General features: G+C 38.7%; 1 protein-coding gene across 1 annotated transcript in view; it reads left to right on the top strand.

Moving 5' to 3' along the window:
• ano7 (anoctamin 7) overlaps positions 1-17,102 on the top strand; it is a 61,550-nt gene that overhangs the window by 32,138 nt on the left and 12,310 nt on the right. The window contains exons 16-19 of the mRNA XM_061972443.1: positions 7,204-7,315; positions 15,871-15,925; positions 15,997-16,094; positions 16,168-16,322. Coding sequence (XP_061828427.1) covers positions 7,204-7,315; positions 15,871-15,925; positions 15,997-16,094; positions 16,168-16,322 — 420 coding nt within the window. The remainder of the gene's footprint in view (positions 1-7,203; positions 7,316-15,870; positions 15,926-15,996; positions 16,095-16,167; positions 16,323-17,102) is intronic.

The following is a 17,102-nucleotide window of genomic DNA, read 5'->3' as shown; positions in this document are numbered from 1 at the left end:
TACATACAACACACAAAGACAAAGATATGTTTTAAAGGGCCAATTTGTTTCAGACCAGAACAAATTGACAAAACTATTTTAAATAGCTGCAACTTAACATACATAAGTAACAAACAGCATAATAACAACATAGCTGTAAAACAAGAAAGGCACACACTACATACATAAAGCCTAACCAGGCGTTTTCTCAAGGAATTATGAAATAAAATCATGTCTGAAGCCCAGAACACTCTACATATTTCCCCACTTAGTTTAGAGAAAAGGAAATATTAGCCTGGCCCACTAGTATCCCTCTCTAGGTTTGTGAACTTTATAGTCTAAACATTTAGAGTGATGTGATAATCAAACACTCTAAAAGTTTAAAATGAAAGAGTATATAAGAGAATTGACAGAGTGTGTGTACCTTCACGTGTGCAGTGCCTCGTTAAAATCCAGCCGCTGTTGGAGGTGGAGGTGAGTGTGTCTCTTTACTAGCTTCGTCGAAGCATGTTGTTTTTGTCGCTGTTTCAGCATATTTGAAACTTACATTCAGCTAAAATGTTCTTTTCTTTGTGGTCGATAAAAGAAACGTACTGAAAATATCTCCATTTTAAGAAACTCTGCTTCGGGGTTCGCCATGACGTCTTGATAGTAGACACAGACACGCCCCCTCCCACACACACACACACACACACACACACACACACACACACACACACACGTACACACAGACAGCGCGCGGCGCGCCTCTTTTTTGTCGCCTCTTCAGCAGCGACACTCAGATCTTCTCAGTTTCTAGCCGATACTACATAAAAAATAACGCAAAATAACGCAGTAACGCATCATGTAGTAACGGTAACGGAGTTACTGAATATAAAAAATAACGCGTTAGATTACTAGTTACCGCCGATAGTAACGGCGTTACAGTAACGCGTTACTTTGTAACGCGTTAGTCCCAACACTGATCCTAACTAGGGTGACCATTTCCATGACACCAAAAAGGAGGACATTATGCGGCATATCAATAAATTACTATGGTGTACATAGGACTCTGGTATACTCTTATTTATAGTACAATTTTGAGTGGTTTAAAGATGATGTTTGTGTGGCTGAATAGGAAAAAATATTAAAGTCAAGTGTTTGTTAACAGTATTTGTATTTATTCAATACATTGTGGTGTTCAAAAAGTGACCACTGAGATGAATCTGTTCAAGTGCAGAGTGCCACAAAGCATAACATGTGTGGACTTAAATGTAAACAACAATTAACAGGTAACATATATAATTTAAAAAAATGCCACAAAAAATTTTCCACATCAACATCAAGGCTGCTTGCTGCATATCTGGTTGCGTTATGCAGAATATGGGCCAAACAGTTTGCAGGGAGCACATCTTTTTTGCTCACTTTCAGCTTCTGATACACACTGTTATGTTTGTCATAATTGACACTGGCATTGTCTGCTGCATATGCAGACATGTTTTTCACCTCTAAGCCAGACATCTCAAGTTTTGCCAGCAGCTGGTTTGTTATGGCTTCTGACGTTTCGTTGCTGTCACTATAAAAATCCAACAGGACATGTTGGATGCCTTCATCAAAGTGAAAATACCTTACCACAATGGGAAAACACTTGTTTGTTCCTTTATTTGAGGCGTCGGTTGCCACGGAAAAGCTAGGTTGTTTTCTTTTATGTAGTCGGTATGTTCCTGTACCGAATAGTGAGCGATGACGTTCTCGCACAATGCCTTGGCTTTTGTTCGGCCACAGGCCATCCCTTTAGCTGTGGGCGAGTCACTGAAAATCTCCCGGTGTTGTGCCGGAAAACGCACCCCTGTCATAAAATGCACCCCCTGACGCGGGTGCATTTTATGGCAGGGGTGCGTTTTCCGGCACAACACCGGTCCACTTTCATGCCGCAGTCTAAACTTCTGTAGGACTGGTGATGCTTTACAGCATGGTACACCTTGCACAGCTCCGCAGCGGTTATCTTGTCATCCAGGGGCGACGAAACTTCACGAAAAAATGTCCTCATTGAAGAGGTACCTGCCGTACATTTATTACTTTTATGTTTATCCATACCCGCATGCCGTTCAATTGCAGCTTTCCCCCGACTACTTACGTCGACATCACATCGACAAAGTGTGCAGAAGCCATGGAATGAGTCTCGACTGCTTTTCGTTATAAATTCGTGCTCTTTTATCCATTCAGAATCAAACGAGGTCTTGCGTTTTGGCATAATGCTTACTTTCTGTCAATGTCATGCCGCAGCAGCACATCGACCCTTGTTTACCTTTTAACCAATGATAATCAGATTTGTATCCGACACCGCTCTTAGCCAATCATTTGATATGTTACTGCGTTGGGGGCATTTTATTACGGTCTTTGATTGGCTATTGCGCTGCAGCCCAGCAAAGATGAAAAAACTCCGCTCTTCAAGCCTATGTGCCTCAAAAAGGAGGACAAATACGTGTCCGGCTTGATGCTGCGCCGGACGCCGGACAGGGCATTAAAAATCCGGACTGTCCGGCCTAAATCCGGACACCTGGTCACCCTAATCCAGTGGTTCTCAAACTTTTTTTGTCATCCCCCACTTTGGACAAGGGGGAGTTTTCAAGCCCCACCTGCCCCCATCGCCCCAACAGAACGCTAATGCCAAGCTTAACATTTTCAAATTTATTGAACATCAAGTAACATCAAGTTGTATACATTCAAACTCAATAACATAACATAACATCAAGTTCAATAATAAATAAGATAACTGTGCAGCTGTGGTATAACTTGCATCAAGTTCAATAATAAATAAAATAACTAAGCATGACTGACACCAGGTCTATTGCAGCGGGGAGAATGAGCTGCTCAGCAATTGTGTGAGGTGTCATGTACTGTTTTGTCATGTCCGAGCCACCGTAGCATGTGTTCAGTGTGTGACGTCACGGGAGGGAGGGAGAGTTTGGACTCTCGAAGTTGTTAATAAACGGGAGCGATCCGAGGCATTGTGTTGAAACGTGTTGCCTGATTATTATTAAATTAAGACACCTAAATAAGCACATAGGTGAAACCGAGGACATAACATGTGTTTTTTTGCATTGTGCAATTCTGTATGCAACTCTATATGAAGCCATTTGAGCGTTACTGTTTACTGTAGCTTTTACCATGCGCTTCTCCTGTTGACGGTACTCTGTCAGTTTTCTTTGAAAGAAATCAAGTGGCTTATTGACGTGATTGGGGTGTGTGGTCTCGAGGTGTCTCTTTAATTTGTTGGGTCTCATGCTGTCTGCTGCTAGCGCTTTTAGACACAGAACACACAGGGGTCTCTCCTCTGCCTCCACCACCACTGCCGTGAATCCAAGAGCAAGATACCCTTCATCATATTTTATTTTCGGTTGGCTTTATGGTTGATTAGGCCCGTCAGATTTTTGTTTTTCTGCAGGCGCTGGCTCTGGCTCTGGTTCGACGACCTTTGAGGTGCCAGTCACAAATGTATCCATTTTGTGTAATTGTGGTCCACACATTAGCCTGCTACCCATCCGCGCGAAAGTTTGATCCGCTTAGCCCCGCCCCCATTAGTTACTGTTGCTATGTCTGTCAAACTTTCGCTCCTACCGAAAAATTTAAAGCCTACAGGAAAAATAAGTAATTTACATGTATTTATATAGCGGATTCCACAGACAGAATCACAAAGTGATTTACAGTGTGTATAGAAAATGAAAGCATAGTAAAAAAAAATATCTAAGAATATAATTTAAAAAAAAATAATTAAAGTGAAATGTCCTCCCGTTCCTCGCGCCCCACCTGTCATGTCTCTATTCCCCACCAGTGGGGCGCGCCCCACACTTTGAGAAACGCTGCCCTAATCCTACCATTATCAATCTAGTTTTTTAAGCTATTTTTTTACATTATATAACTTGGTACTTGCTGCATTTCAACTGTCGGCATCCATTAGCATTTCCTTTTAACTCGCGCGTATTGGCGGTTCGAGCGTTTCCGCGGCTCGCGCATACAGCCTACTCAGTGGCCTAGTGGTTAGAGCAATGGTTCTTAACCTTGTTGGAGGTACCGAACCCCACCAGTTTCATATGCGCATTCACCGAACCCTTTATTGAAAAATAAAATGTTTATTTTTTTCAAATTCAAAACAAAGTTATATGTTTTTGGTAACACTTTAGTATGGGGAACATATTCTAAGTAACAAAGACTTAATTTAGAGTTATTTGGTTAGGGTTAGGGTTAGAAGGTTAGGACCAGGGTTAGAGGGTTAGGGTTGCATGTTAATAATTACTAATTTGCATGTTAATAAGCAACTAATTAATGGTGAATATGTTCCCCATACTAAAGTGTTACCATGTTTTTTTTACTGGTGCACAAAATGAACCGTTCAAAGAACAAAACCAACACAGTGCATAGACTCACAACAAATTACACACCTGCAAATCAGTCTGACTTCTGCTGTTGCCGTATCCGTAATACGCCGATAGGGAGAAGTTTTTATTTACACGATGAGTCAGGTGTGTCTTGACCTCCGCCGAACCCCTGAGCCCGACTCACCGAACCCCTAGGGTTCCATCGAATCCAGGTTAAGAACCACTGGGTTAGAGTGTCTGCCCTGAGATCGGTCGGTTGTGAGTTCAAACCCCGGCCGAGTCATACCAAAGACTATAAAAAATGGGAGCCATTACCTCCCTGCTTGGCACTCAGCATCAAGGGTTGGAATTGGGGGTTAAATCACCAAAAATGATTTCCGGGCACGGCCACCGCTGCTGCCCACTGCTCCCCTCACCTCCCAGGGGGTGAACAAGGGGATGGGTCAAATGCAGAGGACACATTTCACCACACCTAGTGTGTGTGTGTGACAATCATTGGTACTTTAACTTAACTTTATACAGTATTCACGCCAAACCTCCCCCGAAATTGCATACTCCAGTCGTATCTTATCAGGTGATCTGATCTCAGATCCTTATCAGATGTTATCTTATCTTCGATATTTAGCTCCCAGAGCAGATCGTTATCAGTGACAGTAATTCAGGGCTTTCAAAGTCACGGCCCGCGGGCCGGATCTGAATGAATTATCGATGATGATATTTGATTGGTATTAGAAGCGGCCCGCAGGCCACAGCCGCCCGCGGCTGTTTTGCACGCACCAATACTCCATCAGTGTTGGCGCTAGGAATTTTCAAAACGGGGTCCCAGCAACCCCATCAAGTCATAAAAATGGGGTCCCACAGTAAATTTTTGGGGTACCACTTTTTTGTGACCGTTTTGAAAACTGTTGTATCTCACATTCTATATTGTGTTTTGGAAAAAGGTTGTCATAAACGTTACTTAATTCATTAAAAAAATAATACAAAAAGAAAACAAATATGTATAAATGTATTCAGTTATAAACATTCATTCACTTTCTTCTTTCCTTCATGGATCTAAACTTTACCGCTGCCGGTATTTTTTTCTATATTTTTATTGTAATATTTTCAGAATGTGTTCTATTTTTGGCCAAAGTAAGACAAAGTAAACAATCTGAAGTTGTCTTTAGTTTTTTGTTTTAATGCCATAATTTTAATAGTCTGGCCCACGTGTGCCCAGATTTTCCTCCATGCGGCCCCTGAGCTAAAATGAGTTTGACACCCCTGCAGTAGTTCATAAAGGTAACGAGCTTGCATACCTGCCAACTACTCCGGTTTTCCCGTAATTAGTACGGTTTTCATCAACCTATTCCGGGTTACGGTTGCAGTGATAAAAAATACGTTTTTTCATTAATTAAAAAAAAAAATTTTTTTTAAGTTTTATTCACGAAATCACGTAACAACAATGACAATTGACACTGCTTCCCGTAATTTCCTATCGAGCCATTCCGAATGCCATGCGCAAGGCTATTTATAGCACCGCTGCCAAGCACGAGGCACCAGTTGCCATTGTTTCCAAACGAGCGAACGATCATGGAATCAGCCGGAGAAAAATCGCAAACGAGTCTTAAACCGAAAAGAAAACTGCAGTCATTCCGTGAAGAATATTCAAAAGCCTATCCGTTCCAAAAAGGGTGAAAACTACGCGAATTGCACCTTGTGCAGACAAGATTTTTCGATCGGACACGGAGGAATTAGCGATGTAAAAGACCACGTTGGGACAAAAAAACACAAGTCTAATGCCGTTGCTAGCGATACTGCAATTGAATTGTAGTTCCATGCTAATGATGCTATTGAATTACATTTTAATGAAGTAAACTTATCATAAAGTTACCATATCATTTTTGCAGTATGATCAATCTGATAGAATAAATTTGGATTTTAGCCACAAAAAGGTAATGACACCAATGTTATCTATTGGAATTGTTTAGTACTGTTATACTGTTAAAAGTGTTTATACTATTTATGCTTTCAAGTCCAAGTTGAAGAAATCTTGTTAAATGTTGACAGCATAACTACCAAAATACAGAAGTATGTCCTTAATATTTTTGCAGTGCTATTTCTGTTGAAAAGTTCAAATGATTACATTAGAGATGTGATGTGCCACTTTTGAAGTGTCTGATGGCTTAAATTAATTTTCATTAATTTTTCATATTTTGAATTCTTTTGAAAGGCTTACAAAAAAACTACATTTGAATTGTAATTCCATGCTATTGACAGGACTATTAATTTTAATGAAGTTAGCTTACCATGTTTACAGTATGATAATTGTGATAGAAATGTGAATTTTAGGCACAGAATATTTTTTACAATTGAACAAGGCAGTAGATTATACAAGCTTTGACAGAAAGTTAATAATGACACCAATTTTTTTTTTAATGGAATTGTTTAGTACTGTTTTACCATTTGTTTACTGTAAAAAGTGTTTATACTGTTTATACTTTCAATTAACAAATTGAAGTCTTGTGAAAGGTTGACAGGATAACTGGCATTAACTGTCAAAATAATTTCAAACTATTGAAGTTAGCTTACAGAATAAACATGTCAATCAACCCATATGATTTTTGCTGTAATATTTTTGTTTTGAAAAGTCACTGTGACTGATAGAAAAGTGATGGTTTTAGCAACATTTGAACCTGTCTGAATGCTAATAATCATTTTGCGTCGGGCCCCCCTGAACCCCCCACCAGGACTTTGTCCTGGACCTACCGGGGCCTGCGGCCCCTGGACCCTGGCTACTAGGTTTTTCTGATTTCAAAAGTTGGCAGGTATGGAGCTTGGCTGGAATGTTGTGTGTCATAATGTGTTCCTGCTTGTGTGTTCGCACTAGAGATGCACCGCACTCAGACCAAATACGAAGACATGTTTATCCTCAAAGTCTTCATTTTCCAGTTTGTCAACTTCTACTCCTCGCCAGTTTACATCGCTTTCTTCAAAGGCAGGTGAGGAGCCCACAACACAGGAACAGGAAACTACCTGTTACCTTGTTAGCGAGGCTAGCCAGGAGTCCGGAGGTACTGTCGTGGTCAAAAGTTTACATACACTTGTAAAGAACATAATGTCATGGCTGTCTTGAGTTTCCAATCATTTCTACAAATCTTATTTTTTTGTGATTGGAGCACATACTTGTTGGTCACAAATTGGTCCGATCATTACCTTATAAAATTCGAAGTTCTGACTCATTGTCAACAAACTAATAATAATAATAACTGCTATAGCAGCCGCAACATTAATGCTGCCACAACGATGACTCTTGCTGACCTACTGCCTTCGGTAATGGCACCATTCCCCAATTATGTCGGCTCTATTGATAACCTAACTAACAACTTTGACAATGCCCTGCGCAAAACCATTGATTGTATAGCACCGCTAAAACAAAAAAGGGCCCCTAAAAGGCGCACCCCATGGTTTACAGAAGAAACCAGAGCTCATAAATGATCATGTAGAAAGTTGGAACGCAAATGGCGCGCGACCAAGCTTGAGGTTTTCCATCAAGCATGGAGTGATAGTTTAATATCGTATAAACGCATGCTTACCTTAGCTAAAGCTAAATATTACTCAAATCTCATCCGCCTCAACAAAAACGACCCTAAATTTTTGTTTAGTACAGTAGCATCGCTAACCCAACAAGGGACTCCTCCCAACAGCTCCACCCACTCGGCAGATGACTTTATGAATTTGTTTAATAAGAAAATTGAACTCATTAGAAAGGAGATTAAAGACAAAAAACCTTAATGAAGTTTGGTTGTTTTATGAATTTATTATGGGTCTACTGAAAATGTGACCAAATCTGCTGGGTCAAAAGTATACATACAGCAATGTTAATATTTGTTTTTGTTAGATCTGACATCACATGGACAAAGATAAGACCTTCTGGAGGAAAGTTCTGTGGTCAGATTAAACAAAAATGTAGCTGTTTGGCCACAATACCCAGCAATATGTTTGGAGGAGAAAAGGTGAGGACTTTAATCCCAGGAACACCATTCCTACCGTCAAGCATGGTGGTGGTAGTATTATGCTTTGGGTCTGTTTTGCTTCTAATGGAATTGGTGCTTTACAGAGAGTAAATGGGACAATGAAAAAGGAGGATTACCTCTAAATTCTTCAGGACAACCTAAAATCATCATCACGGAGGTTGGATCTTGGGCGCAGTTGGGTGTTCCAACAGGACAATGACCCCAAACACACGTCAAAAGTGGTAAAGGAATGGCAAAATCAGGCTAGAATTGAGGTTTTAGAATGGCCTTCCCAAAGTCCTGACTTATACATGTGGATAATGCTGAAGAAACAAGTCCATGTCAGAAAACCAACAAATTTAGCTGAACTACACCAATTTTGTCATGGTCAAAAATTCAAGCAGAAGCTTGTGGATGGCTACCAAAAGTGCCTTATTGCAGGTAAACTTGCCAAGAGACATGTAAGCAAATATTAACATTGCTGTATGTATACTTTTGACCCAGCACATTTGCTCACATTTTCAGTAGACCCATAATGAATGAATGAACGAATGAATGAATGAAATAAGTTTATTTCGGTCATATAATCAACCATCAACCATTAACCATTTTGTGTGACCAGTTTAACAGTACAGATGTTTATACATATATAACAATCATACACATTTACACACAAAAATAAAAAGAATGACCGAAAAAGGAATAGGCTGAAGCCAAAGCTTATATTTGCCTATCCTATGTCATGACTGGGTCCTGGGGTTTAGTTTTTCTAGAAGGCAACGGAAAGTTGGCTCGGGCGAGACGGGAATGTAAGTACATGATTTAATACATCAAAAAAAAGTACAAACGAAAAGCGCGCACAGTGGCGGAGAACAAACTATGAAACCAAAAGACTATAGCATTAATAAACAAAAACTTACTTGGCTTGGACAAGTGTCAGGAATGTACAGAGCATAAATGTGAGATGTCGCCAGAACGACAAACTGAAAACAATGAACTTAAATACTATAGACATGATTAGTGAAAGCAGGTGCGTGACTCAAAACGTGAAACACGTGCGTGACGTGACAGGTGAAAACTAATGGTTGCTATGGTGACAAAACAAAACAAAAGTGCACAAAAAGTCCAAAAACAAAACCGAAGATGACTAAAACAAAACATGATCACACAGACATGACATCCTATACCTCCACTGAAAATTAGATTGCCTGGAACATCAACGTTAAACAAAAAAAAAAAAAAAAAAATCAATGGGATGAAAGTAATTGTTACTATATTTTATAATTTTCATTTATTTCACCTTTCAAGGTTTTCTCAAACTTTAACAAAGAACTACATGTCTTCAACTCGTCACTGAGCTTGTTCCACCATTTAACTCCTAAAACTGAAATACATTTATATTTTATATTGGTTCTTACTTTACCTATTTCAAAAATCAATATCCCTCATAAATTATAGTTTTCTCCTCTTAATTGAAATAACCTAAGAATACAAGCTGAAAGGCTGTTGTTCTTTACTCGAAACATCATTTCCATTGTTTTTAAAAACACAATATCTGAAAATTTTAACACATTAGAACTAGGGATGTCCGATAATGGCTTTTTGTCGATATCCGATATTCCGATATTGTCCAACTCTTTAATTACCGATACCGATATCAACCGATACCGATATATACAGTCGTGCAATTAACACATTATTATGCCTATTTTGGACAACCAGGTATGGTGAAGATAAGGTCCTTCTTTTTTTTTAAATTAATAAAATAAAATAAGATAAATACATTATTATATATATATATATATATATATATATATATATATATATATATATATATATATATATATATATATATATATATATATATATATATATATATATATATATATATGTCTTAATAAGGTTATCCAAAAAATAGTGCTCGATACCGTAGTAGAGCGCAATATATGTATGTGTGGGAAAAAAAATCACAAGACTATTTCATCTCTACAGGCCTGTTTCATGAGGGGGGGTTCCCTCAATCATCAGGAGATTTTAATGGGAGCATTCACATACCATGGATTATATAGGGCACAGAGTGGGTGGGTACAGGCTGGTGTAGGGGCGTGGTGATTGGCTCATGTGTTACCTAGGAGGTGTTTCCGTCTGTGGCGGCATGCTGTTACAATTTCGCTGCGCTTGTTGAGGGATGACAGGTCTGGACGGTAAATAATAAACAGTTTCTCTTTCAAGCATAGGTTGCATCTTTTATTACCACTATTGTAAGGTGTGCTGGATGCAAGAATTTGCCATGTTATTGAATATTCAACATTATTGTCTTTGAGGTCCCAAATGTGTTTGCTGAGTTCTGTGGTATTCCGCAGGTTTTGGTTCCTGAAAGAAGCCTTGTGATTGTTCCATCTGGTTTTGAATTCTCCCTCGGTTAATCCTACATATGTGTCGGATGTGTTAATGTCCTTGCGTATTACCTTAGATTGGTAGACAACTGATGTTTGTAAGCACCCCCCGTTGAGAGGGCAATCAGGTTTCTTTCGACAGTTACAGCCTTTGTTGGTTTTGGAGTCGCTCTGTCCGGGGGCCGACGGCTCATTTGCAATTGTTTTGTTGTGGTTTGAGATGATTTGTCGTATATTGTTCATACAGCTGTAGCTCAATTTAATGATGTTCTTGTTGAATACTTTTCTTAGGGTGTTGTCTTTGGGAAAGTGTTTGTCAATCAGATTGAGGAATTTGTGTCCAATGTTAGTTGAGACGTTTTTGCTGTATGGGGGGTTGTACCAGATGATGTCGTTTCGTTTTCTGTTCTTTTTTGGTTGGTTTCCTGGCGTGGGTTCATAGGTGAGGGTGAAATTGTATCCGCTTTCATCAAGGGCTTTTTGGTACGGGGGGGTTGCTTGGTCAAATTCAGCTTTGCTAGATGACAGCATCGATAGCCTTTTATTAATTCCGGTAGGTATTCATCCCTCAACAAGCGCAGCGAAATTGTAACAGCATGCCGCCACAGACGGAAACACCTCCTAGGTAACACATGAGCCAATCACCACGCCCCTACACCAGCCTGTACCCACCCACTCTGTGCCCTATATAATCCATGGTATGTGAATGCTCCCATTAAAATCTCCTGATGATTGAGGGAACCCCCCCTCATGAAACAGGCCTGTAGAGATGAAATAGTCTTGTGATTTTTTTTCCCACACATACATATATATATATATATATATATATATATATATATATATATATATATATATATATATATATATATATATATATATATATATATAATTATATATATATATATAATTATATATATATATATAATTATATGGTGAAGATAAGGTCCTTTTTAAAAAATAAAATAAAACGAGATAAATAAATTAAAAACATGTTCTTGAATAAAAAATAAAGTAAAACAATATAAAAAAACAGTTACATAGAAACTAGTAATTAATGAAAATGAGTCAAATTAAGTGTTAAAGGTTAGTACTATTAGTGGACCAGCAGCACACACAATCATGTGTGCTTACGGACTGTATCCCTTGCAGACTGTATTGATATATATTGATATATAATGTAGGAACCACAATATTAATAACAGAAAGAAACAACCCTTTTGTGTGAATGAGTGTAAATGGGGGAGGGAGGTTTTTGGGGTTTGTGCACTAATTGTAAGTGTATCTTGTGTTTTTTATGTTGATTTAATAAAAAAACTAAAATAAATTTTTTTAAAAACCCGATAATTTCCGATATCACATTTTAAAGCATTTATCGGCCGATATTATCAGACATCTCTAATTATAACTTATAAATAATGGATTGGTATGTTCATAGCAGCAAGCTTTGTGTATTATTCTAATTACCCTTTTTTGAAGTTTAATTATTGGGTCTATGTTTGTTCTATAAACATTTCTCCAAACTTCAACACAATATGTTAAATATGGAAAAATAAAAGAATAATATAACATATGCAGACATGTCTTACTTTATAAAGCAGAGGTGCTCATTACGTCAATCGCGAGCTACCGGTCGATGGTGGAGGGTGTGTCCGTCGATCACCAGCCAGGCATTAAAAAAATAGTCCTAAAAATGAGCGATCATAAATCTTCACTATGACGTCACTTTCGTCACTTGATTGACATTCACGGCACCCGAGGGTCTTCTGAGATGACGCTGGCTGCTGCCAGCTCATTAAAATTACCGACTGGAAGGCGAGAAACACTTTATTTCAACAGACTCTGGCGCCATACCTGTCGTCAAAACTCCAAAGACCGACTGCACAGTTGCACAATAAAAGCTCTGCTTCATCCTGCCTGCGCTAACAAAATAAGAGTCTCAGAAAGCTGGCGTGCACAAGCTAGCAAGCTACGGAGTTTGCCGACAATGTATTTCTTGTAAAGTGTATACAGAGGAGTACGGAAGCTGGATAAATAAGATGCCAAAAACCAACCACTTTCATGTGGTATTGGACAGAAAGGAGGACTTTTTTTCTCCTCCATTCGAAAATGCGGACGTTATCAGCACCACTGTCTGATTACAATCAATGCAAGTGATCAGAATCAGGTAATACACCAACTTATACTGTATTTTTGTCTTCATGAAAGAAAGGAATCTATGTGTTAAAAATGCTTGTACTATCTTTAAACACTTTTAACTTATTAACAATATTAACTATATGTGTTAAACATGCTTGTATTATCTTTAAACACCTTTAACTTATTAACTATATGTGTTAAACATGCTTGTATTATCTTTAAACACCTTTAACTTATTAACTATATGTGTTAAACATGCTTGTATTATCTTTAAACACCTTTAACTTATTAACAATATTAACTATATGTGTTAAACATGCTTGTATTATCTTTAAACACCTTTAACTTATTAACTATATGTGTTAAACATGCTTGTATTATCTTTAAACACCTTTAACTTATTAACTATATGTGTTAAACATGCTTGTATTATCTTTAAACACCTTTAACTTATTAACAATATTAACTATATGTGTTAAACATGCTTGTATTATCATTAAACACCTTTAACTTGTTAACAATATTAACTATACGTGTTAAACATGCTTGTATTATCTTTAAACACCTTTAACTTATTACCAATATTAACTATAAGTGTTAAACATGCTTGTTTTATCTTTAAACACCTTTAACTTGTTAACAATATTAACTATATGTGTTAAACATTCTTGTATGATCATTAAACACCTTTAATTTATTAACAATATTAACTATATGTGTTAAACATGCTTGCATTATCATTAAACATCTTTAACTTGTTAACAATATTAACTATATGTGTTAAACATGCTTGCATTATCTTTAAACACCTTTAACTTATTAACAATATTAACTATATGTGTTAAACATGCTTGTATTATCATTAAACACATTTAACTTATTAACAATATTAACTATATGTATTAAACATACTTGTATTTTCATTAAACACCTTTAATTTATTAACTATATGTGTTAAACATGCTTGTATTATCATTAAACACCTTTAACTTGTTAACAAAAACATATGTTTCATAAATACGTAAATATAAATTATATACAGGTAAAAGCCAGTAAATTAGAATATTTTGAAAAACTTGATTTATTTCAGTAATTGCATTCAAAAGGTGTAACTTGTACATTATATTTATTCATTGCACACAGACTGATGCATTCAAATGTTTATTTCATTTAATTTTGATGATTTGAAGTGGCAACAAATGAAAATCCAAAATTCCGTGTGTCACAAAATTAGAATATTACTTAAGGCTAATACAAAAAAGGGATTTTTAGAAATGTTGGCCAACTGAAAAGTATGAAAATGAAAAATATGAGCATGTACAATACTCAATACTTGGTTGGAGCTCCTTTTGCCTCAATTACTGCGTTAATGCGGCGTGGCATGGAGTCGATGAGTTTTTGGCACTGCTCAGGTGTTATGAGAGCCCAGGTTGCTCTGATAGTGGCCTTCAACTCTTCTGCATTTTTGGGTCTGACATTCTGCATCTTCCTTTTCACAATACCCCACAGATTTTCTATGGGGCTAAGGTCAGGGGAGTTGGCGGGCCAATTTAGAACAGAAATACCATGGTCCGTAAACCAGGCACGGGTAGATTTTGCGCTGTGTGCAGGCGCCAAGTCCTGTTGGAACTTGAAATCTCCATCTCCATAGAGCAGGTCAGCAGCAGGAAGCATGAAGTGCTCTAAAACTTGCTGGTAGACGGCTGCGTTGACCCTGGATCTCAGGAAACAGAGTGGACCGACACCAGCAGATGACATGGCACCCCAAACCATCACTGATGGTGGAAACTTTACACTAGACTTCAGGCAACGTGGATCCTGTGCCTCTCCTGTCTTCCTCCAGACTCTCGGACCTCGATTTCCAAAGGAAATGCAAAATTTGCTTTCGTCAGAAAACATGACTTTGGACCACTCAGCAGCAGTCCAGCTGGTGTCGGTCCACTCTGTTTCCTGAGATCCAGGGTCAACGCAACAGTCTACCAGCAAGTTTTAGAGCACTTCATGCTTCCTGCTGCTGACCTGCTCTATGGAGATGGAGATTTCAAGTTCCAACAGGACTTGGCGCCTGCACACAGCGCAAAATCTACCCGTGCCTGGTTTACGGACCATGGTATTTCTGTTCTAAATTGGCCCGCCAACTCCCCTGACCATAGCCCCATAGAAAATCTGTGGGGTATTGTGAAAAGGAAGATGCAGAATGCCAGACCCAAAAACGCAGAAGAGTTGAAGGCCACTATCAGAGCAACCTGGGCTCTCATAACACCTGAGCAGTGCCAGAAACTCATCGACTCCATGCCACGCCGCATTAACGCAGTAATTGAGGCAAAAGGAGCTCCAACCAAGTATTGAGTATTGTACATGCTCATATTTTTCATTTTCATACATTTCAGTTGGCCAACATTTCTAAAAATCCCTTTTTTGTATTAGCCTTACACAATATTCTAATTTTGTGACACACGGAATTTTGGATTTTCATTTGTTGCCACTTCAAATCATCAAAATTAAATGAAATAAACATTTGAATGCATCAGTCTGTGTGCAATGAATAAATATAATGTACAAGTTACACCTTTTGAATGCAATTACTGAAATAAATCAAGTTTTTCAAAATATTCTAATTTACTGGCTTTTACCTGTATATGAATGAAGTAGATCCCCACGACTTGATCAATTGAAAAGTAGCTCGCCTGCAGAAAAAGTGTGATCATCCCTGTTATAAAGAATAGCAATAAATAAATTCATAAAAGAACCAAACTTCATGAATGTTTTTTGTGACAAACAAGTACCGTAGTTTTCGGCGTATAAGTCGCTCCGGAGTATAAGTCGCACCTGCCGAAAATGCATAATAAAGAAGGAAAAAAACATATATAAGTCGCACTGGAGCCTGGCCAAACTATGAAAAAAACTGATTACAATTACAAACTCAAGACAGCCATGACATGATGTTCTTTACACGTGTATGTCAACCTTTGACCACGACTGTATATTGTTTTGTTGCTTTTTGTCCAGATTTGTCGGCTACCCTGGAAACTATGTCTCGCTGTTCGGAGTGCGCAATGAAGACGTGAGTTGTGATGAACATCATTCAGCAAGATTTTACGAGATATTGATTTGATTTATTTTTAAATGCTGCAGTGCGGGGCAGGCGGATGTCTCATCGAGTTGGCCCAGGAGCTGCTGGTCATCATGGTTGGAAAACAGCTGATCAACAACATCCAGGAGTTCGTCTGCCCGTAAGATGCCATGCAGACCAGCTGGCAGGACTCGTAGGTCTACATAAGAGCGCTCATTCCGCTTGTGTGGCAGGAAGTTGAGGGCGTGGTGGCAGAAGAGGAAGCGGAGTCGAAGGGTGAAGGAGATTCAGGAGGAGGAAGGAGAGGAGGAGGAGGACATGTATCCTTGGGAGGCAAACTACCAGCTGCTGGTCTGTGAAGGCCTCTTCAGCGAGTACCTGGAGATGGGTGAGCTTGTACAGTAGGAAGGGGGATTCGTCACGGTTTATCCGACACATGAAACGTGACGAATTGGGGGAGGGTGCACTGTCCACTCCATCTGCCAGAAGTGTTGAATATCTTAAACTGGGACCACAGCGTCAGTTGCTATGCGTCATTTTCAACAGACTGCATTGCAAAATGTTTAAAAAAGATCAACGCAGAAATGGGGCCATATCAGTGACGTGCGGTGAGGTTGATGGCTGGTGAGGCACTGACTTCATCACAGTCAGATTTACAAACATATGAACCCTAAAGAGTATCTTATTCACCATTTGATTGGCAGCAGTTAACGGGTTATGTTTAAAAGCTCATACCAGCATTCTTCCCTGCTTGGCACTCAGCATCAAGGGTTGGAATTGGGGGTTAAATCACCAAAAATTATTCCCAGGCGCGGCGCCGCTGCTGCCCACTGCTCCCCTCACCTCCCAGGGGGTGAACAAGGGGATGGGTCAAATGCAGACGACACCTAGTGTGTGTGTGACAATCATTGGTACTTTAACTTAACACATACAAACTGTAGCACACAAAAAAGCACAGTTAATAAAAAAACTTTATTATGGTCTTACCTTTACTTAGAAATTAAGTCCATGCGCCGCAACTAAAGCCCTCACTTAAACTTTCCACGTGCAAGATTGAATCTATTTAAAAAAGTGTAACCAAGGGTTTATAAATGTCGCCTATACTGTATGAAACTACAAAATAACAAACACGGAGGCTCCAGTTTACACGAGGACCACTTTATTTACC

The sequence above is a fragment of the Nerophis lumbriciformis genome, linkage group LG17, assembly GCF_033978685.3.
Source record: "Nerophis lumbriciformis linkage group LG17, RoL_Nlum_v2.1, whole genome shotgun sequence".
NCBI classification, from domain to species: Eukaryota; Metazoa; Chordata; class Actinopteri; order Syngnathiformes; family Syngnathidae; genus Nerophis; species Nerophis lumbriciformis.
Note: the sequence above shows the minus strand (reverse complement) of the source record. Positions and strands in the feature narration are given on the sequence as shown.